Source organism: Seriola dumerili, unplaced genomic scaffold (genome assembly GCF_002260705.1).
Source record: "Seriola dumerili isolate Sdu_G_001 unplaced genomic scaffold, Sdu_1.0 BDQW01000138.1, whole genome shotgun sequence".
NCBI classification, from domain to species: domain Eukaryota; kingdom Metazoa; phylum Chordata; class Actinopteri; order Carangiformes; family Carangidae; genus Seriola; species Seriola dumerili.
Window position 1 is genome coordinate 4,433,877 of NW_019174393.1, and position 24,003 is coordinate 4,457,879.

The following is a 24,003-nucleotide window of genomic DNA, read 5'->3' on the forward strand; positions in this document are numbered from 1 at the left end:
AAGGCTCCAAATTATACAGATAAGGTGGTGTAAACACCTCTGAGACAGGGCGTCTGCAGCTGCAGCGCTGCCAGCTGTGACATGTCTGTCTGCTCTGCTGTTCGTCTCAAGATTTTACTTTCCAAAAGGAGGAGCTTGTAAAGTTTTCACACGTCTTTAATGCACTCTGACAGGTTTGAGTATATAAGCATATACTGTAGAATATTTATGTGTATGTTATGTTAATAAACTTGAATCAAATATATATTGTTGGCATATATGATTGCAACGTCTTATATCATATAAACATTCATCATATATACATTCATCATACAACATTTTTTTAAGGTATGTACATATAAAAACTATGGGCATTTTATATATGCTATAAAGTTATATTTTCATATATCCTGAGGGTGTATATATTTGATAATAATACATCCCCTTATAGGTGAGCTCTATGGCAACATCACTCATTGATTTACACTGTTCAGAGCTTGTGGAGGGTGTCACCTATCCCATAATGCAGTGGGTGAGAACTGTAGACAGGTTTCCAATATAATCACACTCACATTCACACCTACAGCAAATGTACTCAACATTGTTTTATTGTTATGATGTATAAAGTATTTTAAACTGATCAATTAAAGCATCAGACTCTTTCAGTTACGACATAGAAATTGAGGGATATCCTAAAAAGGAGAGATACATGTAACGCATGATTACTCTGCTTTGCTAATTTATCTTTCATCATGCAGCTACATGTGCACAGTATCGATGTGGATCGTGAAGATTTCATGTTAGAAAATGTAAATAGAAATTCAAGTAAAGCGTGCAAGTGAAAACGTGTGCGGTTCACAGGCGTGTGTGCAGTGCTGCGTACCTGTGCGCATCAATCCTAATGAAGGCCCGATGCAAGGATGCCGAGTGACAGGCTAAGAGGTGTTAGAGCTGAGGGCGAGAGAGAAGCAGAGCGAGGATGACAGTGGCGGAGATGAAGGGAGGCAGTTGGGAAGAGAGACCCGCTATCTGAGCGAGGTGTGATTTCCCATGTCTGCTGGTCGGAAGATAAGCCGTGGGAAGCAGAGGGGGTTACTGGTAAAGAAAGACAGGGTGCTGCGCACAATGAGGCGTTATGGGGGGTTGGGGTGGTGGTGGTGGTGGTGGTGAGGGGGGGGGGTTGTGTATGCTTTTCTGTGTGTTTCAGGGGATGGCAGAGATACAGTCCGCAGCAGCGGGATCAGAGGGCTTAAGAAAAGAAAACAGAAATGTTTGGCTTCAGAGTGACTGAGATGGAGAGAGAAGAGGCGATCTAACCCCAGGCTGGGAGCAGAGATCTGCCCGGCCAAATCTGCAATTCTGAGCAGCCACCTTGGGTTTGGGAGATAGGTTTCCCCTGACTGCAGCAGGTTCCTGTGATGGAGGTAGCATCTGTCATTTGCAGATTCTGGAGGAGACAATGCTAAGAGGCACCTGGGGAGCGATGTGAGATGCAGAGTTGCGTGTCTTCGCCTGTCTAGAACAGGTGAAACACAGACCCTGCGGAGCGGGAGAGAGAACAAAGAGTGACAGAAATGAAACATTATGAATGCCTGTAGAAACCTCAAGGTCCCCCGCCTTCCCTTTCAGGAGAACAGGGGCGAGCGGAACACGGGTTTGTTTGGACGCCAGAGTTGACTTCAGGTGAAACAAAAAGCTTTGTCCGGATAAATTTGGCGTCTTTGAATTTGTTTTGGAGCGAATTTGTATTTGTCATTCTTCCTGGACAGACAGGTGGTCTTCTGATTTTTAAATCAAACGCATGCCATCACATTACCCTTGTTACACTGAGTATTTGTGCCCTACATAGGCAGAGAACCACGACTGCAGAGAATATAAAGTTAAGAAAAGAAGTTTTTAGGCAGATTTTCTACATTAAAATAGAACTGACAGATCATCAGTCACTATGTGATGATGACCTCCTTGAGATTGTCTTTGGATCTTAAGGCAAGGTGCAGGGAGAATACAAAACTTTGTCAATTTGAACTGATGAATTTGTTTAATGAATTAATCTAGAATTCAAATGAACACATCTCTCTTGCTTTAGCGGTCTAAGTGACTGTCTGTGTGTGGGATTGTAAAGCCTGTTGATACAAATGTGTAATTTTAGGACATATAAATAAAATTAACATGGTGGCACAGTGGTGCAGTGGTTAATACTGTCACCTTACAGCAGGAGGGTTCTGGGTTCTGGGACAGAGACTTTCTGTGTGGACTTTGCAAGTTCTCCACATGCTTGTGTGGGTTTCCTCCGGGTGCTCCGGCTTCCTCCCACAGTCCACAGACATGCAGGTTTAGGTTAATTGATGATTAGCAACCTGTGTCCAGGGTATACCCCACCCTCACCCAGTGCCAGCTGCGACTTGGCTTTAGTTTACACATTTTCAAATACGATATGTGTGGGGCATAAATGTCTTCATTAGTGATGGCGGTCGAGAAACAACAGGAAATGAGCCGAGGAAGAGATGAGGAACGATGTGCAGCAAAAGCAGGATGTTATAGTTTGTGGTCAGTGTCTTAAAAAGGTCGCCTGGAAAACACACGCACACACACCTGCACACATTTCTATGGCATATTTTTGTATATGGTAAAATAAATGCATTGCTTTTTACTTATTTAAAAGTATGTAAGTCTTATGGGTAAAAAACTTCAAGTATCCAAGGTAAAAGTGCTCATTATGCTGATTTTAATCAATAGTACTGCACCATTTTTATTATGCGATTTAATGTTTTATATGTAAATCTATACTTTAAACTGAATTTATGACGTTACTTTGCAGATTAAGATACACATAAAGTAGTACGCAAAAGAAATGTTATAAAGTAGAAATATAAAAGTAACATTAAATTAATATTATACTTATATACACACATACTTGGGTAAATTAACTGGGTTACATTGTAGCACTTTATGAAATGTCACATTCGGCTCTTAACTCCCATTTTGAGCAAATTCATAATTCGGCTCAGCGCAGATTGGAACAGTCTAATTTTGAGTGTGTGTCAGACGCAGAGAGGGGGAGTGAGCAGTGTCATGTAAAGTGCAAATGCAGCAGAAAGCACTCCAGGCTGGTTTGAGAGTCCCCATCTCATACGTGAAGCAGATAGAACAGAGAATGAGAGCGGATCCTTTTTTCCTCCGTCTTCCCTCCCCAGGGAGAAGGAAAAATGCTGACAAAAAAAAAAATATATATATATATATATGAGACTGGGAGAAAGAAAAAAAAAAAGCGAGAGAAAAACAGTAAAACAAATGAAAACAAGCAAACAAATGGGATGGAAGAGCAATTTCTGTATTTGCATGGGTGAGAGCGCTTTGCATGTCAAAATCTTAATGCCCGCGGAAAGTTTGCGAGCGAGGTGACAAGAACAGATTTCTAAGATTTCCTCATAGCGCACAGTCAGAATGTTAAAAGGCTGAAACTCAATTGAAAACTCATTGACTAAGCATACCTTGTCGCGCCTCTGAACTGCTTGCCGGCATGTCATTAGAGGATTTGCGAGTTGTGGAGGTGTCCTTTCAAGATAATCCATTCATATGAGAATTTATTCAAGGTTTAAGCATTGACACTCTTGTATTATCAAACTATATCTCTTTAAAAAAATACACTGAGATCTTGTTCTCCATATATTACTGTCCTTTCATTTGATCTTCATTATGTTAAATCAAATCTGCTCATTTTATTTGACTACCACTACAAGTCTGACCTCCGCAACATCACCACTGTGAAAGTATATGGGGTTTAGCTGTGAAGCTAAACAACAGTGATGTGAGAGGATCTAAATTTAGTATTAAGTGCAGAAGGAACTTGCTTTGGATCATGTACATGGTCTAAATAAAAAAAGAGGGTGTGGATTAGCCGGGCTGACATCTCTGTTCAACATGGCATAAGCTGAAAAGCTTGCGAGAGAACAGCACTTACAGTCAGGGATTAGTAGCATCTAAGAAACACAAATAAACACATATATTTTGTGAAACACACTAAGAAGTGCAGAAAATATGAGCTTCCTTCTACTCACTCACACTGAACGGATTTATTATTTGGAATACAACTGTTCACCCAATTATGTAATATTTCATTGATAATATATTATTGAATAATCAATAATAAGCCCATGGTGTGTCATGGAAAACCTGACCCTTTATATCTGAAACTCATGTGGCCATGTGAGATGAGGGTTCCCTACAATAAGCACAAAACAGACACATGCACACAGATACAGCGTGATGCAATCCTGAGGCCTGTTGTCATGCCGTGCATCTGGCCGCATGATGTACACATTTGCCTGTGTAGTCATCATACACGTCAGCCACTGAGCATGTTTGGGGGTGCCCTGGATCTGCGTGTTCGACAACATGTTCCGCATCCTGCCGATATCCAGCAACGTCACACAGCCAATTGAAGAGGAGTGGTGCACAACTCCACGGGTCACAGTCAACGTCCTGATCAACTCTGTACAAAGGAGATGTGTCGCACTGAATGAGGCAAATGGTGGTCACACCAGATACTGACTTGTTTTCTGATCCACAGCTACCCACCAAAAAATGCACATCTGAAATCTGTGCTTCAGTACCTGAGAAATGTTCCTTTTTTCAAAATAAAACTGCACATTTCAAAGTGGGCTTTTATTGTGACCAGCCCGAGGCACACCTGTGCAGTAATCATGCTGTGTAATCAGCATCTTGATATGCCACACCTGTCAGGTGCTCACCAACACAGATTTAAACACGTTTATGAAGAATATTTGGGGGAAAGAAGCATTTTGTGTGTTTAGAAAAAAATCTTCGAATTTTAATTTCAACTCATGAAAAATGGAAGCAAGAGAAAAAGTGTTGCATTTATATTTTTGTGCGGTGTACACACACACACACACACACACTACAAAAACAAAAACTAGTGGCACTTGGTCTCAAAGACATTGGCTGCTAATGACTAACTGTACCAGACTTTAAAAGAGGTGATCACAAACAGCAGATGTCAACATAATATTACAAATAACTGGAAACACCAACAAAAATATAAATACAATATATTTTTACTCCAAATTTGAAATTAAAAAAACACTGAGGTTTTCAGGGAGACGATGAATGTTGGAGGCAGTGTGGTTAAACCAATGGCAGACTTCTAAATCCATTTATATTGGCACGAGCTTGCCAAAGAAATAAGGATATAAGGAAGAAACAGAAGTAGCTTGCTCTTTTCTCACATTATACTTCCAGGCAAACTCAAGGCTCTGGATGAATAGCTCTACACAGTACTGTTGGTCGCAAGCAAGAGAGCCATCACAGGGAAGTGGCTGAAGGCAAATCCACTTGTTCCTTTTTTTCCCCCCTCTCTTTATTTCAATCTGAAAAACACCAATAAAAAGAGATTTTCAAAATAAAGTGTCTTAGTTGCTCCACCTTCAGCCTCCAAAACAGCTTCATTACTTCCTTGTCATAGATTCTACAAGATAATCCAATGTGGTGTTTTGATGATGGTGGTGGTGGAGAACGCTGTCTAACACCTTGGTCCTAAATCTCCCATAGGTGTTGAATTGGCTGAAGGCCATTATCGATGGGCTGATGGAGCCTTGTTGAAGCACTTAGGCTTTCAAGTCAACTTTGCTCAAAGTGTTCACTTGGGTAACATGAAAATAGCACTTTAGGCTACACGTTGTCTCCGCAAGCTCTTTAACTTAGCCGTGACCATTTCAAATCCAAAATGGAGACAAGAAGAGACAATGGAGACATCTCAACACAAAGCTACATATCGCTAATTTTCATACTTCAGTTAGCTTGCATTTGCTAGGTCGGACTGCACTCTTTTATTCTGGCTTTTCCTTTTATTTGTAGGTGTGTGTTCAGAGAATGCAAAAGGACTGAGACACACACACACACACACATGTGCAGACGAGCAGATACACACAAACATCCCTGCAGATTGACAGTCTGGCAAACAGCTAGCTAGAGGCTAGCTAGCCAAACCGCTACAGGTCATGCTCCTTTCCTGTTCACCAGAGCGGAGAGGCCATACACCAGAAAGTGTGTGTGTGTGTGTGTGTGTGTGTGTTGTGTGTGGGGGGGGGGGGGGGGGGGGGGGGGGGGGCAGTGGACTGTGGCTTCTTGTCATGGCTGCCAGGTACCAATGCACTGTTGCGGGAAGTTGATAAAGCGTTTTTTTCTTCATGGGGCACACATCCACACACACACACACACACACACACACGCGCACGCACACACACACACACACACACACACACACACACACACCAAGCCACCCTATCAATCCCCAGGAGAGAGCGTGACGACTGGCTGTTTTCAATATCATGGCATTAAAAACCTGCACAAAAAAAGAAGCCAAACCAATTAAGTTGATTATTAGAATCTGAAGCGGAGCACGGGGGCTCTTCATGGAGACAATGGGATTTGTTTATTGTCAAAGACACCACCTCTAGCAGAGAAATTGTAAAGAAAGTCGACACTGCGGGTTGTAACTCCTTGTTCCTTCTCTGTTCCTTGCAGATGCAAAGAAGCAAAAGAAGGAAGGCAAGAAGCGAGAGCGCGCCCAAATGGACTGATGAGGTTGTTTGTCACGGGGGAGGAAGGAAGAAGAGGGTGGAAAAAAAAAACGTCCACTGCCCTATTTCAACACGGTTCCTCTTTATATGTCCTGTAGATTGACAGTAGGAGCCAATAGAGCTTTGACAAAAAAAACAAAAAACAACAAAAAAAAAAAAAACAGTGGAAACACGACTATTAGTAACGACATGTTTTACTTTTTCTTCTTTCTAGCACCTGATACGAACTTGTATGTTGCGATATAGGAGATGTAATACTCAGTGGTAGGGACAAAATAATGAATATGGAGACTTGTTTACTAGTGTTCTCACCTAATGATGTTGTTTCTAGGATCATTTTCGGAAGTACAAATTGGGTAGGATTTGTTTTACAGTTGCATAGCCTAACTCTAATTTGGAAAAGCCTTTGGACTTAATGAAGCAGTTTGCTCAAAGTGGAGCTCTGAACATCTTCACTTCATTAATTTGAGCAAAAAAAAAAAAGAAAAAGAAAAAAAGAAAAAGAAAGAAAAAAAAAGAAATTTTTCAAGTGGCTCAAGTTAATTGTAACCCTTTCCCTCCTAAAACTGTGGTATAATATTTCTCTTTTTTTCTTTTATTTCCACTAAGAGCAAACAAAGCATGAGCTAGTTGTGTCTGGAGTAGAAGCTCTACATGTGTGCAAACTGTTACTGTTCTTAGTTTGTTTTTCCTCCTGCTGCTCTGTTGTACCTCAGTTTATATACCCACTGATTTTTACCCTCCACCTCCTGGCTGTAAAAATTAAAGTCCACACTACTGTAGTCCTCAGCTTGGACTTAACATTTCCTGTTACATTTCCAAAAATAAAATGAATAAAAATGTAAAAAAATAAAATAAAATAAAATGAAATAAAAAAAAAAAGTAGAAGAGATCTTCACAAAGTGCTTCCTCACTGTCAAAAAAAAACACTATTACACATTTCATATATTTTTTATTTTGAATTTCATTCTGAGAGAATATGGCACAATGTAACCACATAATGCAGTTTCATTTTACAGCTTCATAAGTGCCCGGTGATGGTAACACTCATTGTCCAGAAACAAATAATCAATCAAGAATGCATTAAAAAGGAAAAAAAAAAAATCCATACCATTGTTTTACTGTACAGGAAGTATCATAGTGGGGAGAGAGAGGGAGAGGGAAGGGGAGGAGAATAAATGAGGGATTCTTGGTGGGGAAGGGAGGGGAGGGGGGAAACATTCAGATAGTAGCTATTGAACACATGTATGTACATTTCAAATGTACTGCATCCTAATTACATATAATGTATTATCATATTAGATATATACAATTCAAACAATAGACTTTTTTTTTTCCTATTGCAAGAGAAGCCACAAGCCACAGTGAGTGAATACACAATGAACATCTACATACAGAAGCAAATGAAAAATGAACACTTGTATGTACATTTAACACTTGCAGCAGGCTACTTAATTTTTTATTTTTTATTTTTTTTGTTTGCTGATTTTGTTCATCGTGACCCTTTAAAGTTCAGATTGGGTCAAAAGAATTCAACCCTCAACACGCTGGTTGCCCCACAAGAGAAAAAAAAAAAAAAAAATCTTTTTCCCAGGTTGTTAAAATTGCAAAAGTTATAAAGTGTGTCCAGTGAGATAGGAGCCGACGACCAGCTTCTTCCCAAGGTGAGTGTGAAGCCTTAGAAATTTACAGGTGGAATCAAAATGAAGCCCTTGCCTTCTGGGCCTCTGGCTCACACTGAAACTAGTTTCTAGCTTTTGTCCTCCTCCTCCTCCTCCTGGGTTTTATTTATTTTTTTCCCCCCTTTCTGGCTGCAAAAGTCACTCTTGAAATCACTTCTCCGAAGTTGAAAAGTTTGGATCCAGTCGCTCATTTTTGCAGGGCAACAATCCATTTCTTAGCAAATCATGACTGCAGAAATGCACATATATTTATAGTTTCTGCTTTTATAATTAGATTCTCTTTCATATCCCATAATATTCATTCTTTATAGATTTTAAGAACATTTTTAATTTGAAAAAAAAAAACAAAAAAACACTGGCTGTACACTGATCATAGTCTAATTTGTAATACTACATTTGTACTTTGTACAATGATAAACAGATTTATAAAATGTGATAGAAAATGTACAATATAATGTATTTCATATGTTATTCCAGTACCACGCAAAGCTGTGTCCTATAGTGAGTCTTTGGAAGCCTGTTGCTATTGAAAGACTGTTTGAAAGAGGAAGGAGTGATGGCAGAGACAGACGATCACACTGTGCACATCTTCCCTGATGTGTGCCATGATATTTTGTCCAATCTGATGTCTTCACGCTGAGGATGCCAATTGGAAAAAATATAACACCACACAGTGAGCTGCACACACACACACACACACACACACACACACACCCATACAAATGACAGCACTGATCTCTACATAATGACACAGAGTTTGCACAAGGAAGAATTTTCCCCTATGATAAATGTGAACACACACACACACACACACGTTACACTCACTCACACACACACACTTGATGGAAAAATCACCCAAAACAGCCGTGTGTGCCTGCAGAAGAGTTTTGAATTGAAAGATGTCACCGCTGTGACTGTACACTGTTCGGTTTTTGATAAATTATTTCAAAAAAGGCATCGAGATGATTTCAGATTGTTCAGTCCGAACTTTGCTTGCCTCTCCGATCAGGCCGTCGCTGTTAAGATGGAAATTGCAGTAATGGGAGCTCAGAGCTGAGACGCACTATATCTTTAACGAAAGAAAAAAAAAAGAAGATAATTCAGGAAGGCTGAATAACGTCTACACCATCTACAACCTCCAGCACAGACACACTAAAGATACAACAGGGGATTTTTTTTCAGGGTAGAAGAGCAATTTGTTTTTGTCACTCTGGGTAAGGCACTGCAAATTGCTCTGTACAATCTGGCGATATACATTTCTATATATTTACTGTCTGTCTCCAATAGAAATTCTCACAGCACGTACAAGCTGCTGAGTTTTCACTCCTGCAGATTTTTCTCAGCAAGCCCCCCCCCCACCCCCACCCCCCTCCCGAGAGTGAAGCCAGACAGAAACCTTAAGTCTGAAGCCATCTCTGATAAAAACCTTACATGTCAGATGTACTCCGTAAAAGGAGCGTAGCCCTTTGACATAAGCCGTATGAAGAGGAGCCCAGCTAGCTCTGACGGCACATTATGATCCGTTGATTACAACGCTTATTGTTGACAGATGAGACAGATGAATGTATGTCCCACACATGAGCATATACGCATGTGAATTGACTTGTGGATGATGACATAAAAACAAAGAGTGAAACGGTCCACACAATACGAGAATGAGATGCAGTAAAAGTGAAGGAGGGCTGGTAAACAGCGCCGTATCACGCTGTGTTTACACCAGGCGGCGGGTTTTGTCTGGGACGCTCAAATTCCTGCAGCAGAACCCTTGGCTGACCTGCACAGAACAGCTGTGATTTCTCCAAACATGGTCCACATGCAGCATGATCCTCTGAGCTTTGGATTTTGTCACTGACAGACAACCCCCTCACCCCCTCCCTCCCTCCTCCTCCTCCTCCTCTCAAGCCCTGCAGTAACCATGACTACAAAAGGCAAGCTTATCTTGTTTCATATGTACATAAGTGTACACCTTGGGGGTCTATCAGGCAGCCCTCTCCCTTGCAATGCATGACAATCACTCTCTTTCACCGTCACCGAACGACACCGCCCTCGTTCCTTCGTATCAGCCCTCTTCCCCTGTTTCCAACACAGAGGGAAAACACCTGATACGCCAACGCCCTTTTGTTCTCATCTGCTCAACAACTTGGCAACAAGAGCAGCGGGAGAGGAAACACTTTACGGAAACTTCTCAACTCCTGATGCTTGAAAGTGCGTGGCGTGGAGATAACTGCTGTAAGCACACTTTTTTTTTTTTTTTTTTTTTTAAATGCAAACCCCCCCCCCCCCCGTCCCAGGAGGTGATAAACTGCCATCACTTTCCATCAAACACCCACGCAGCTGCTCCAACTGGGACCTCCTGGACCACCGCTAGAGCTGCGAGCCACTTACTCTCCCTGCTGGTATCACTCAAACGACAGCTTAGCAAAAGATTAATCAGATCTTCTGGAAGGCTCTTTACCCACTACTGAGATGTGTGACAGATGTCAGACAGACATGGCTCCACTTATCGCCGTGACGGATGGTTGGATGCTGAACTTGGATGGATGCCTGAGTTCCTGCTGGAACAGCTAAACACGGACCATCTATGTATGCTCACCAGTGGTGGAAAGAAATGAACTGTACTTCTGCGACACTTCTACCATAGACATTTCAGCTTTACACTACTTTATGATTCTAGTCTACTGAGCTTGACAGTCAATACTGCACTTGCATAGGGTTGCAACTAACTATTACTTTCATTACCGACTAATTTGTCACAAGTTTTTTCTATGAATCCATTAACTGCATCATCTGCATTGACTCGTTACCAGGTACGTCTTTTTCCACGACTCCTCAATGTGGCTTCATTACTATAGTGACGCTATATGAAGCTATCGTGACTTCATCTTCAATTAGATACATACAAACAATGTTCCAGGTATCAGATGCTATCCACAATTTTTGTCCAGTGGAAAACAAGTTGAGTTGAACCCTGCAGTGGAAAAGAGCTAATAGAGATACATCCACAGCTTTGGGATGTCTGGTATTTTAACACAACACTTTAACATTTCGCTGCAGGTTACAGCAGAGAAATGTAAATGTCAGCATGCAAGCATGTTTCTCCTGTTCTACTCTGCACATACAGAAGCTGCACAGTGTATAATGTAGCAGGAAGGGAGAGCCAAAGATTTAATTATAGAACAAGTTAATGAATGTACATGTGATATTTACATTTCATGATCTCATATATATATATATGAATGAGGGAGAGGCTGAGTGGAGCACTAAGTGGGGCATGGGTGCGTAGCATGCAAGCACAAGCTGAGCGTGTAATGGGCAATCTTTAATCTCAAATGTAGGTGTTCCACATCGTCCCGTAATCTGATCGGCCTCATGGTGAGTTTTCATTATAGGATCTGTCCCAGATCTCTCTTTAAGGAGACAGCCCTGAGGAGCTGCTCAGTGAAGGAGTAACTCTCCGCAAAGCCCCCCTACCAGCCACTGCGGCAACCTCCTGATGGCATTCATCGCTCCGACTGGTGAGAGCACATTAATGTAACCGAGGACTCTAAGAGTGTGTAATGATGGATGACACGCATGGATACACGGAACAGATCCTACAGTAAATTGATAGTTTCTCATTTCTTTTTTTCTATTACAATACTATTAATTTAATCTAAAAAGATGATTTTCATAGGATTATTAATTGAGATTAATTGAAAATTAATAAAAACAATGGTTTACTTAACATGTAAAGACACAGAAGTAGCCCTTATATAAATCACGAGGTAGTAACCTGTGATCAGAAGAAAACTCCACTCTTGGAGCGAACACACACACACGCACACACACTCACTCACTCAGGTCTTCAGTCATCATCAGTACAGTGCACCCTGTGACATTAAATCCACTAATCAGCCGGATCAAATGACGTCTCCCACTCATCCACACATAGGGAAAAAAAAAAAAAAAACCGCCTTCCCACAGACCGTGTCAAGCCGCAGCTCTGAGCTCCGACCACCTGTTTCACTCACTGAGTAGGAGGGATCCTCGCAGTGGTGAACAACACAACAGCAAACATAAATATCTTAATAGCCACCATGAAATAAACATCAGACACACTGTCAGCAGTCGGAGAAGCTGAGGTGATGTGGTACAACTGTGGGCGAATCAAAGAGCGCTACTGAACAATCTCATGCCACATTTAAAAAAAAAAAAAAAAAAAAAAAAAAAAATTTATTAAGTCGTAACTGTTGTTGTTTGTTTGGTTTCTCTTGTTCTCTACAACTTTTTGGTTATTCTGCATGACAGGTCGTACTCAGTGAGGTTTCTTTTATAAAAGTTTAATCTGTACAAAACCCAAAAATGTGAACAACAAGTTTTGGGTTTTATTGGGGTTATGTGAGGGACTATTTCTTGGCTGGGTGCAGTGATTTCTCATGGTGATAAAAAAAAAAAAGCAAATAGTTGCTTTCACACTGCAGTTATTGTACAGATTAAATGAGATTTAGAGCCAGGCTAGCTGTTTCCCTCTGTTTCCAGTCTTTATGCTATGCTACGCTAAGATAAACATCTCCTTGCCCCACCTTCATATTTATAGACATGGAATCAATCTTGTCATCTAACTCTCAGCAAGAAAGTAAATCATTATTTCCCTTAACTGCTCCTTTAAAATCAAAGGTGATCTCATGGTATTTGCAGTGTGTCGCCATCTTATGGATAAATACTTTTCTATATCATGGCACAATATGGATCAACATCCTGTATTAAATTCAAATTTATGAGACAAAAAAAAAAAAACAAAAAAAAAAACATTTTCTCACTGTCGGCTGTACAAAAATACTTTTTCTTCATTTTCAAGCTGCTGGTGAATTTTTTAAGTCATTTTTCAATGCTGTGAGCAAAAACAAAAATGCATTCACCTTAATTGTTTTGAGCTGGAGGCAGAAATTTGGAGACATATTTCAAAACCTGGCAACCTAACCATGTGCATGGCTGAACACCACCAGCAGAAATACTAAGTGAGAAAATGCTTTTTTTTTTTTTTAAAGTTTGAAATTATTTCTTCCACTTGGTCCCAGCAGTGGGCAAAGTTGACAAGTGCTGCTTTAATATATTTATATATCCATTACGTATTGATGGCAGCTCATTCCCACAGGGGCGCGTTGGCGGATGGGACGGCTTCCAGCCCTGATGTGACCATGTCAGAGGCAATCTGCAAGCTGCCCCACTTTATTCTACATGTTGCTGGTTGGAAGTGTCATGATGATGATCACAGACAGACAGAGAGAGAGAGAGAGAGAGAGAGAGAGAGAGAGAGAGAGAGAGAGAGAAGGCAGCAGAGGGGCACAACACACACACACACACACACACACACACACACACACACACAGATATACACTGATATGTACAGTTATCTACAGGTATCTTCACTGAACTTCAAACTTGTGAGGTTTGTAAATTCAGTCAGCCCTATTTTCCCATTTTGAAGTTTTCTTGAACAGCGTAGATCTTCCTCCACTCTTTATCGTGTTTTCATTTTTTATTTTATTATTTTTTTATCAGCTCAGTGCGACCTCCAAGTGCTGTCTGCTTTACACTTTTTCCCTTTTATTTTTTTTAGCTTTTTAGCTGAATTTCCCCAACCTTCCTCATCTACGCTGCTTCTGCACGACACAGCTCAACGCAACTGGCATCAGTTGAATTTGTGTAGAGTGCTACAACCGGTTATTGAGAGAGAAATTGGAAAAGTAATGATAAAATGATGGACAGTAATATACACTCTTGCGGTCTTCATCATGCTCACAAACCTCTTTCTCAGACACACACACACATATATATGGATGGTGCACAAGCACGCACACACACACACAGGCAGCTCATACTTCAGCTCTGGCTCTTATTTATCTGGCCGACCTAATATTTTTATATTGGCAGAGGAGAAGATGTTTGAATGTCTTTTTAAATGTGACATTGCACAGAGCGTAGCAGGCCGGGTTGATGGTGCTGTTGATGTAGCACAGCCAGTAACCAATAGTCCACACTGTGTTGGGGATGCAGCTGGAGCAGAAGGTGTTAATAAGCACCATCACATTATAAGGAGTCCAGGTGGCTACAAAAGCCACCAGGATGGCCATGATGGTGCGGGTCACTTTCTTCTCCCGCGACGGCGCCGCTTTCTTCTTCTTGTTGGGAGGTTGCTTGGTCATCTTCACGATCTTCCGCGCCACGTGATTCTGCCGCTCCGAGGCCGGGACGATCTCAACGGTGGCGTTGGACGGTGTGTAGCAGTCACCCTTGGGTGATTTCGTCTTGATCTTGATGCAGGTCAGCTTGGAGCCCCCTGCCTTGGCTCGCTGACGCGTGGGTGGCTGACTGGTCTCGACGCTGGAGTTGGCAGTGGACGGCACCGCCTCCTCGTCCTTCTGGTTGGATGCGGCCACGCTGCCGGATGTCGAGTCATTGGAGCTCTCCTTCTCTTCTCCGGGAGCGCAGTTCTCCCTCGCCCCGTCGTCACCTTCGGTTTCTCCGTCAGCGGTGTTTGAGGAGGGGCCTTTACCGTTTTGCAGTTTCCCATCGTGCTGGTTGGCCCCGTCGTCAGCATTCTGGTTCTGGGAGCCCCCTGCGTCCTCACCTGGGACATTGTTGTTGTTGGGTTTTGGCGTGTTGTTCCTCCTCTGGCCAGGTGACAGCGGCTCTGGGATGGCCGCTGATGGCTTACGGTTATCCTTCTTCACACGGCTCTTGCTTGCTCTGGAGATCTGCCAGTAGAGCTGGATCATGATGATGACGGGCAGGTAAAAGGCGGCAATGGCGGTGCCGAAAGTGACGGCAGCGTTGGAGAAGAACTGGATGTAGCACTCCTTCTCAGGCACTGTCCGCCCACCAACAATGAACTGCCAGAAGAGAATGGCGGGTGCCCAGAGGATGAAAGACAGAACCCAGGCTGCAGCGATCATCATCCCTGCCATCTTGGTGGTTCTTTTGACAGGGTAGCTGAGGGGCTTGGTGACACAGAAATATCTGTCAAAGCTTATGATGAGTAGATTCATGACAGATGCATTGCTGACAACATAGTCCAAGGCTAACCACAGATCGCACACCACCGGCCCCAGGGGCCAGTAGCCTATTACTATGTAGACTGTGTACAAGTTCATGGAGCACAGTCCGATAATCAGGTCAGCACATGCAAGGCTGAATAAAAAATAGTTGTTGACAGTCTGTAAGTTCCTATTAACCTTGATGGAAAGCATGACCAGGATGTTTCCGATAACTGTAACCAAACTGAGGGAACCGGCCACCAACACGATGAACACCACCTCCACTGTCTTGTAGGGGCTCTCACTCTGTTCCTTGACTTCTGTGTCATTGCCTTCAGAGGCATTCCAGTAGGTGAAATTGAATGCATCCATGGCATTTGGTCTTTTGTTGCCACCTCCTACTCAGATGGAACCTGCAAAAGAGAACAAAAGAGAAGAGATCTGTAATGAGGTGCATCAGCATCAGATTCTTAGTCTTTTGAACAGCATATACTTTATCATAGAGTGACAGGTAAAATTATATTATGCTATTAAGTATAACTCATTCTGGACCACTTCACTTCTGTTATCGACTCAAAAAGAATGTCTGCCTCATACCAAACGACTTTTTAAGTGATTTCACTGTCACAGAAACATTTCCAAAACACTTTCAGAATAAAATCAGCAGAGTTTTGCTACAGTTCTCTCGATCGTTCGATGTAAGGTGATCGTCCGCGCTGTTTTAAGTCTGTCTTTTCTTCGTCTCGATGCTCCAATAAAAATTAAAACATGTTTAATATTATTGTGAGTTTTTAGTCCTTGCTCATGCAAATAGTGACGTTCAGTGACGTGAACACTGTCAACTTTCACCAGCACCAAACACGAAGCAGCAAACCGAGTTGATAGTGAGCGTGGAGGTGACTCCAGGGAGGGGTGACAGTGTGAGTGTTTTGGTGTAAGGCCGGCATTAAATACCCGAAGGAGGCAAGGTAAATAATAAAATAAAACAGGAAATCATATATACGAAACTGAACACGGTCATTTTAGGGGCGAATCATGATAATTACAGTGTATGCAATTATAATAATTACTATTATTTAGATTTTCAAAGAGCTTTTCTTCCTGTAAATGTCAACCAGGAGCATTATGGGAAATAATCTCAAAATAATCTAGTCGTAGTCTTGTAAATAGTGCACCCTGCAAGATCTTTTGTCTATACACCAATTAGACGGGTAATTAAAAGGACGAATATCTGACTTGATATCAGATTTTTTTCCATAATCAGTGCATAAATAACATCTCCCCATGAGACACCAACTTCATTAAAAAAAACTGCACCATCTAAGTGCACATAAATGGCTGATGAAAATGAGGATATCACAACAGTAGCCTCAGCGTGGCGGCAAAAGGTTGAACAAAGCGTGATTCATTCAAGTAATCAGTGGAAGAAATTTTTTTTTATTTTTTATTTTTTTTCTCTGACTGGATAACGCGGTTTTGTATAATTATTTTCGTCTAAAAGTGTTTCCAAATGTTGAGTTTGAACCAATTTAAACCTGTAACAGCAGACCTACAAAGATAATAAAATAATATATAAAAACAGGCACAGGCTGTGAATTCCTAGAGGTACAAATCCATGTGATGTATAAAAAAGAGAAAATTAAAAAATAAAAAAAACCTTTGCTGTCATTTCAAAGCATGAGCATCTCCTCTGTTATCAACGTGGTGCTTACTTTTCCACACAGAGCGCTCTAAGCTGTGCATTTTCTGAGGCTTTTGTCTGCCTATCCTTTCTGACGGATACATTTGCGACCACATAATGCCTTAAGACTAAGCTTGTGGCTTGAATTGCCTTCTTTTCATTTCTTCTATCGTCTGCATGTGTTTGCCAAACATCCCCCATATTTGCAGTTGATGGGCATTTCAAAATCAGTCTTCCTTCCACCACACAGCCCATATTAACATGAGTTCAATAAAAAAAAAAAAAAAGGAATTATTGACAAAATTGGACCTGACATCATCTTCTTCAAAGGTCCACTTCCAACTTGCACTTAAAAATTCTCCTCATACGGCACTATAAAAATTCTTTTGATCCCCAAGTGACCTACTAGTTCTCGCTTTTAACCTTAAACACTCGCCTGTGTTGCAGACCTTGCTTTGATTTATACACTGCTCAGTTCTGCAGCTTCATAGGCCTTTGATATTGGGAGTAATGTGGTTTGTCTGCTCTGCGTCTTCACCCCAGCCACAACTCTTGCAGCCATTTTTGGATGCTGGAGTTCAGGTTTTATGGCTCACTTGTTGGGCTTATCACTCCTCGAGTTTGACATAAATATCATCAAGCTGGAGCACTGCTTCAGCTTTTCCCTCAAGCTCCCTTTTTGTACAAGAACAAATCAAACTTTATTCAACCTCTAAATCAAAAGCTTTCTTTGAAAGGACTCTTGTTACTTAAAAGGTCCCACATCGTATAAAGTGAGACCTCCATGTGTTTTTTCATCATAGATCAGGTCTAGCTTCTATATTAATACTGTGAAAGTATCAAAGCCTCAGTCCACAGACAAATGCACACAGCCTGTATGTACAGAAACTGAGCCATCAGGACTTCCTTAACTTTGTGATGTCACAACAAAGCACTCACCGCCCTCAGACATGCCCCAAACCAAGCCCACCTGGACCCACCATGCAACCTCTGGCTCAGAGCCTCCCTTCTGATTGGTTCACCGAGCTGCCGTTACTAGAGCTCCAGGGAGAAGCCTGAGAGTGGAAATGTAAAACTACACTAAGATGGTTTTTGGTACTTAAATACATCTTGTTATAGATATCACAACTTAAAATAAAACACCAGAAAAGCAGATAATAATATGGGACCTTTAAAAGAAAGATCACATTCATGTCGAGGGGAATCTGACTAAAAACCACTGGGGGAAACCACATTCATCATTGTTCAGGCAACATCTGGATGTTAATCATGCGTGCTGTGTGGACACGCTGCAATCTGCAGTCTTTTGCCTGAAAACACACATCTGTGAACATATTTTCCTTTATGGTGAGGTTATATACCAACAGTATTCTACTTTTCCTTTGTTTTGCTTCAGTTTTCTCAACTCTCGTAACTTAAAGATTGTTTAAGGTAGTTTGTCATCATCATCATCATCATCTCTGTGGGTCACTCACATGATTTGAGCTTGATGGTGACATTAGATTGTCTGACTTCATCAGATGGTCAATGACCAATGAGAAAGTGATGTACGATGATGTAGCCAAAGTCACTGAAGTGTCATGGGTGACACACACACACACACACACACACACACACACACACACACACACACACACACACACACACACACACACTACTGCAGCTGGAGAGCCGTCTTGTCCAAGACTTTGCCATTTCGGCTTAAAAAAGGTCTTAAACAGTTGAGCACAGTTGCTGAGTAACTAGTGAACATTCACTTATCTGCCGTGCCAGAAATCCCTAATCATTGCATTAGGCATGGAGCTAAGCTGGCCTAATCCCCATAAAATGTTTAAGTCCACCATTTTATATTCAAAAACACCAACAATACCAATGGGACACACTTGTGGCTCGCATGAGACAAGTGGATTAGAGAAGTAAAGTGGATCAGTATAGATGGTCATGGCACAGCGGAGGCCCGTTAACTCCCCTCGCTGCTCTTTGTCCACCTCCAGCTGCCATAAGCCTCGTCCCTCACCTGCAATCTCTGCCATAACAAGGCGAAAAGCCGCGCCCTGGCTAGAGTCGACTAAAGATGCGCAAATCCTCTTCAGCTCGATGTGGACAGGCGCGGTTTTCAAAGCAGGTCTGAGGGGAGCTCAGACTTGGTTTTAAAAGCTTCCATTCGCATACTGTGAATTGTGTTAGTATGAAGCTGCTGCAGAAAAAGACTTCCTCTTCTCAAGGAGAGCCGGTGATATTTCAATCAAGTTTAGTTATATAGTTTTGCTGTCAGAATCCCTGCTTAAAATATCTTTATCTCATTTCCCTAAGATGTAGCGAACAATGGTAAGGACGTTGTACTGAACAGGGAAAAGACAGATTCAACAACTTCAGTTCTGGCTGGTAGAAATCCTGGCACTCCGGCCCGCTGAGCATGAGTGCAGCTGCCGTCGCCTGGGGAGAGCAGCAGTGGCACTCCTTAGCATAGCTATCAATCACAGAGCTTACCTGCGAGTCTCAGTGCGACGGCAGTCAGTGCCAGTGCATCTGACAGAGCCCCAAGTCAGAACATGAGCGCCGCCATCATTATCCTAAGAGAGGTGAATATTCAGATTTTTCTTCATATCACATTTCCTAACGGATTAACATGTTCACTATACTCGAACTAAATGATAAGACAGACTTGGTGTCATGGTTTCAAACTTTTCCTGTGTAACTCGTTGGATTCTGAAATCCCGAATCCCTTTTTGTTTGGTGTATTGGAGAAAAAAAAAACGTGACAAGTCAGTTGCTGCCATGAGAGGATGTGAATAAATGAGCTTGAGTATTGTTCTGTGTTCAGACTTAGGAATTCCTGGAGCTGGCTCACTAGAGCTGAAAATTGCTTATGCCCTCTGGGAAGCATTGAGGGCGAACCCTCACCCTTTCTCCACAACTTCTGTCCATACTTTGTCTTTTTGTTGTAGACTCTCGGTTGGTCAGATGTCCACCGGGCAAAACCAAATAACAGGACAGAAAGTAAGAAACAATCATTGTGTTTTTGCTTAAATGACAATAACTGCTTTGGCTTTTGTTTGAAGCTAAATAACCACTTACACGGGTCACCGGTTTTGTCATGGACAGCCCAACAGGTGTTATGTTTATAGTTTGAACAACAGAAAGCTAAGACCCGTTTTTACCAAAAGTGGCAGCTGTGTTGTTGCACTTGAACCAGCTTCCTCCCTCGTGTCCAGATTCCCATCCCCCTCCCCATCTCTGAGCGCTGATCCAAGGTAAAGCCCAGGGCACTTGCCCCCTGCTTTTGATGATTACATACACTTTTATTGCTGGCCCTCTCCATGGGAGTGTGCAGGGTTAGGCCTGCGTTTACTTGCTGGTTGTATAGAAAGCATGACTGGAATGCAAAACCTGCAATCATTGCTGCGGTACACCAGGTCCACAGGGGGCTGCAGGTCCATCCAGTCTCCTCTCAGTGGTGTTACAGTTCATTGATACGAGCAAGTTTTGAAAATAGAAAAGAAAAAAAAAAATCACTTGCTCATCCTAAGCTGAAGCCTTCTCTAGTCCAGAAAAAAAAAAAAAAAAGCACATTTGTCAGTTTCTGGCAAATGTTAAAGGAGCTGGTGTAAATACAACACTTCCAATGTAATGTGATAATGGGACAACATCAGTTATGGCTGGTAAACAAAGTGGATGCCTTTTTCCTGACCGAGACAATCTCCCACATCTTTTGGACTCCCGTGGAGGTGAACTTCTTGCTTAGGTAAATATTGGCTAATTTTATCCCAAGTGTGTGTAAACTACTTTTCCAGCAGGGCCATCAGTCAGACAGGCTGACAAAGCACTAAGATACACACAGACACACACACACAAAAAAAATGTACACAAATATTTGAAGAAATGTTTGGCAGGAAATGAAAAAGGTTCGGATAACCATCAAACAAACACACCATCTCGGTGTGCTGATGAAACATGGCCGCCAAAAAAAAAACGATAACCGAATCTGGAGCTGAAGTATAATTACAAATTTGCATTCACGTCCACCAGCTCTTTCCACTGTCTCAAGACCTATCCCTCACAGTCTGATATCCTTGACAGCTGCCTGTAGAGATTCGGCAGAAATATTTGTACAGAGAAGGATCAAAGCCATTTATCCACCCATTTTCAGCCACTTATTTGGATACTGGATCATGATGGCAGTGAGTTAACTGAAATAGGCCAAACATCTTCCTCCCCAAGTTACGACCTACAGTTCTACCTGAGTAATCATGAGCCGTTCCCTGCCCAGAAATGATAGGCAAGCCCTCCAGCAAATCTTGTTAAGGTATCCTCCTGGATCTCAACCTGTGAGGGGACCCAGGGGGATACCGCCGAAGGGAATACCCCCCTCGGAGGCATCCAGTTCAGAACAACTGGTTCCTTTCAACTTAAAGAGCAGTAGGTGTGCTTGAGGTTAATTTCTGGATGTCTGAGCTTCTCCTAGTCCCTGTGGGGCCCGGGCCACTGAGGAGCCCGGGCGACCTCTGAAGGAAGTCGGTTTTGGCTGCTTCTGTTCAAAATTTCATACTTTCAGTCACTACCCAGATGTCAGGACCACAGCTGTGGGTAAAGGTACGCTCACATTACATTTCTGCACAAAGAAAAAAAAAAGATGTGATTTAATGTTTATGATGCAAAAAATAAATACCGATCCGACCAATAACAAACTCTTGAGGAGAGCGATACAGTCGATACAGTCCCAGATACAGTGCAGCTGGATTTCTATTGGCCAACAAGGCATATCCATCCTCAGTTAAATAAACTTAACTCTGGCTTGCTAAGTTATCGAAGCCAGCTGGTCACTGCAGCAAAACATGAAACCTACGCTCAAACTTAACATCGTTCGGATGTCAATAGAAGTGAACGAGAGAAGGAGTAAATATTCATATATTAGAAAACGCCTTGAGGCTGAAGATCAACACGTAACCTTCTCTTAAAACTAAGAGTCCAGTATAACGCTTGCATTGCCTGTTAATCTCATCCTCTGGACACAGTGTACTCCTTCAATTGAAGCAGCACATCACTCCCAACATGAAGGCACATCCCACTCTAGTAATACAAGAACAAAGTCGGCTCTTGTGAGCGTCTCCACATTTGGTTGACGTCTCTTGTCGTTGGCGACTCAGGAAAAGTCCAGTCTCAATCCAGGTGTTTTTTCACTTGCTAGCACCCCACCCAGTCCTGGTTCCCTGTTGGGGGGGGGGGGGGGGGGTTCCCTGGATTCCCTATTCTGTGTGAAATCCCTCTCATTAACATCTTGTAATCACTAATTTTGCCCCTCACATTAGGAACAATTTGTCTTGGGAGACCCAACCAGGAGTTATTGCCCTCTGACAACACAGCCCTCAGGGTCACGGGAGCACACACAAGCACATCCAACATAAGATTATGATTCCTGAACGGAGTGTCAAACCCTCATGGGATAACATTGATAATAGCGTCTCATTAAAAGTTAGACAATAGCATCCTGCATGAAAGGATGTAATTGCAGCCGAGACCTCTCTTTTGCAGGTGTGACAAAGCCTCTCAAACCCCAGACCTCTCTGGCAGTGCTTGTGTTAAGTGGACATGAGGCTAGAGACGTTAATGGGGAGTTAACGAGCAGGAAATGGCATTCAAGCGGGTGGAAAAACAAGCTGTGATAATCTGCAAACAGTCAACTACCCAGAGATTCCCCAGAGAACCTGTAGGTGGCCATGTGTCACTGTGCGCCGAGTGAGGGGAAGGAGCTCAAAATGTACACAGGAGGATTTGCAAGTCTGTGTGTGTGTGTGTGTGTGTGTGTGTGCGCACATATTTTTGATTAAGAACACAGTGAAGAGGGGGTTTGGGGGGGGGGGTTGGTTGGTGGTGGTGTATGAACACAGGTCTTAGCCAGACTCTACTCCCATCTCCCATTTCAGATCCTAATCAAAATGAAAAGCAAGTGACTCGCTCCACTCCTCCTTCATTTCTGTGGATGAATTGTCTCGAGCCTTGACAGCAAGAGGCCCACAATTCTCTCACCGTGACCTTTAGACGCCACTTCACAGAAATTATATTCATACTGATTTACCGCAAATTATCTTCAGCATTGCAGGAATGTCATTTTAAGGTGCCCTCTATCCAGCTACAGCCCCCCCCCACCTCACCTTTCCTCCTCCTTTTTCCTCACCTCTTCAGAGGATGCTCAGAGATCGGCCTCGTGATACTGCCGCTACTTTGCCATGGCAGCCTCCACACCATCTGTGAAAAATGACTGTCACATACGACCTCTGCTGTTCTGCCAAGCCGCCTGGACCAATGACTGTTACGATTTGATTCACTGCAAGCTTCCACTTTCACCCCCCCCCCCCCCCAAAAAAAAAAAAAAAAAAAACAACCTTTTGGATAAACACATTCTGAAGCTAAAATTCCTGGAAGCAGGTTTTAGCCTTCTGGTGAGCATAGATTAAAGTAGCCTGCGAGAGCCAAGTCAACTTATTTTGAACAGATGCAGGTCAATGGGAAGATCTAACCACAGCTGACAGTTTAGCCGCTTTCTTGGATGCAAAAAAAAAAAAAACACTGGAGCTCAGTCCATAAGTCCCTCAGTCCTCGAGCAATCTGGGAAGGTGAGGAAGATGAGTCAATTTTCTCCTGTCATACACAGAGACCCTGCAGCAGCTACGACCGTCATACCACCTACTCAAAACGCTCACCATCTTTGCCTCTCACTTCACACTAAAACGTTTATTTCACACAAACAATTTAACCTAAGATTGAGAGGGGGAAAGAAAAAAAAAAAAAAAAAAAACCTGCACCATGCATCCTCTGTTGATTTGGCTTTAATTAGCAGATTTCCATATTTCTAATCATAATTGCTTCTCAAGAGTAGAAGAAGTGGTATGAGCTGCTAACCCCACCTGGTACAATTTCATTAGTCTGAATCTCGGTGGAGAGTTTGAATGTCTTATTATAGTTGTAAGTTGGCTGTGCTTCCACTATCAGTACAAATATCTGCCATTATCAGCAAACTTAATCCAAAAATAACATCATTATCTGCC

At 42.3% G+C, this 24,003-nt stretch overlaps 2 protein-coding genes across 3 annotated transcripts in view; one reads left to right on the top strand and one right to left on the bottom strand.

The window, feature by feature from the left end:
• The window catches only part of ptn (pleiotrophin), a 54,197-nt gene extending 44,857 nt beyond the window's left edge, over positions 1-9,340 (top strand). The window contains exon 5 of the mRNA XM_022749259.1: positions 6,523-9,340. Within this exon, the coding sequence (XP_022604980.1) occupies positions 6,523-6,578 (56 nt within the window). The 3' untranslated portion in view covers positions 6,579-9,340. The remainder of the gene's footprint in view (positions 1-6,522) is intronic.
• A 4,794-nt stretch (positions 9,341-14,134) lies between these two features.
• Positions 14,135-24,003, bottom strand: part of chrm2 (cholinergic receptor muscarinic 2) — a 69,277-nt gene continuing 59,408 nt past the window's right edge. Inside the window, exons 1-2 of one of the 2 annotated variants that reach the window (XM_022749258.1) lie at positions 14,754-15,514; positions 14,135-14,714 (exon numbers count right to left, since the gene is read on the bottom strand). In XM_022749258.1, coding sequence (XP_022604979.1) covers positions 14,140-14,714; positions 14,754-15,489 — 1,311 coding nt within the window. In that variant the 5' untranslated portion in view covers positions 15,490-15,514 and the 3' untranslated portion in view covers positions 14,135-14,139. Of the gene's footprint in view, positions 15,690-24,003 lie in introns of those variants that run through there. The other variant, XM_022749257.1, reaches the window with a different exon arrangement.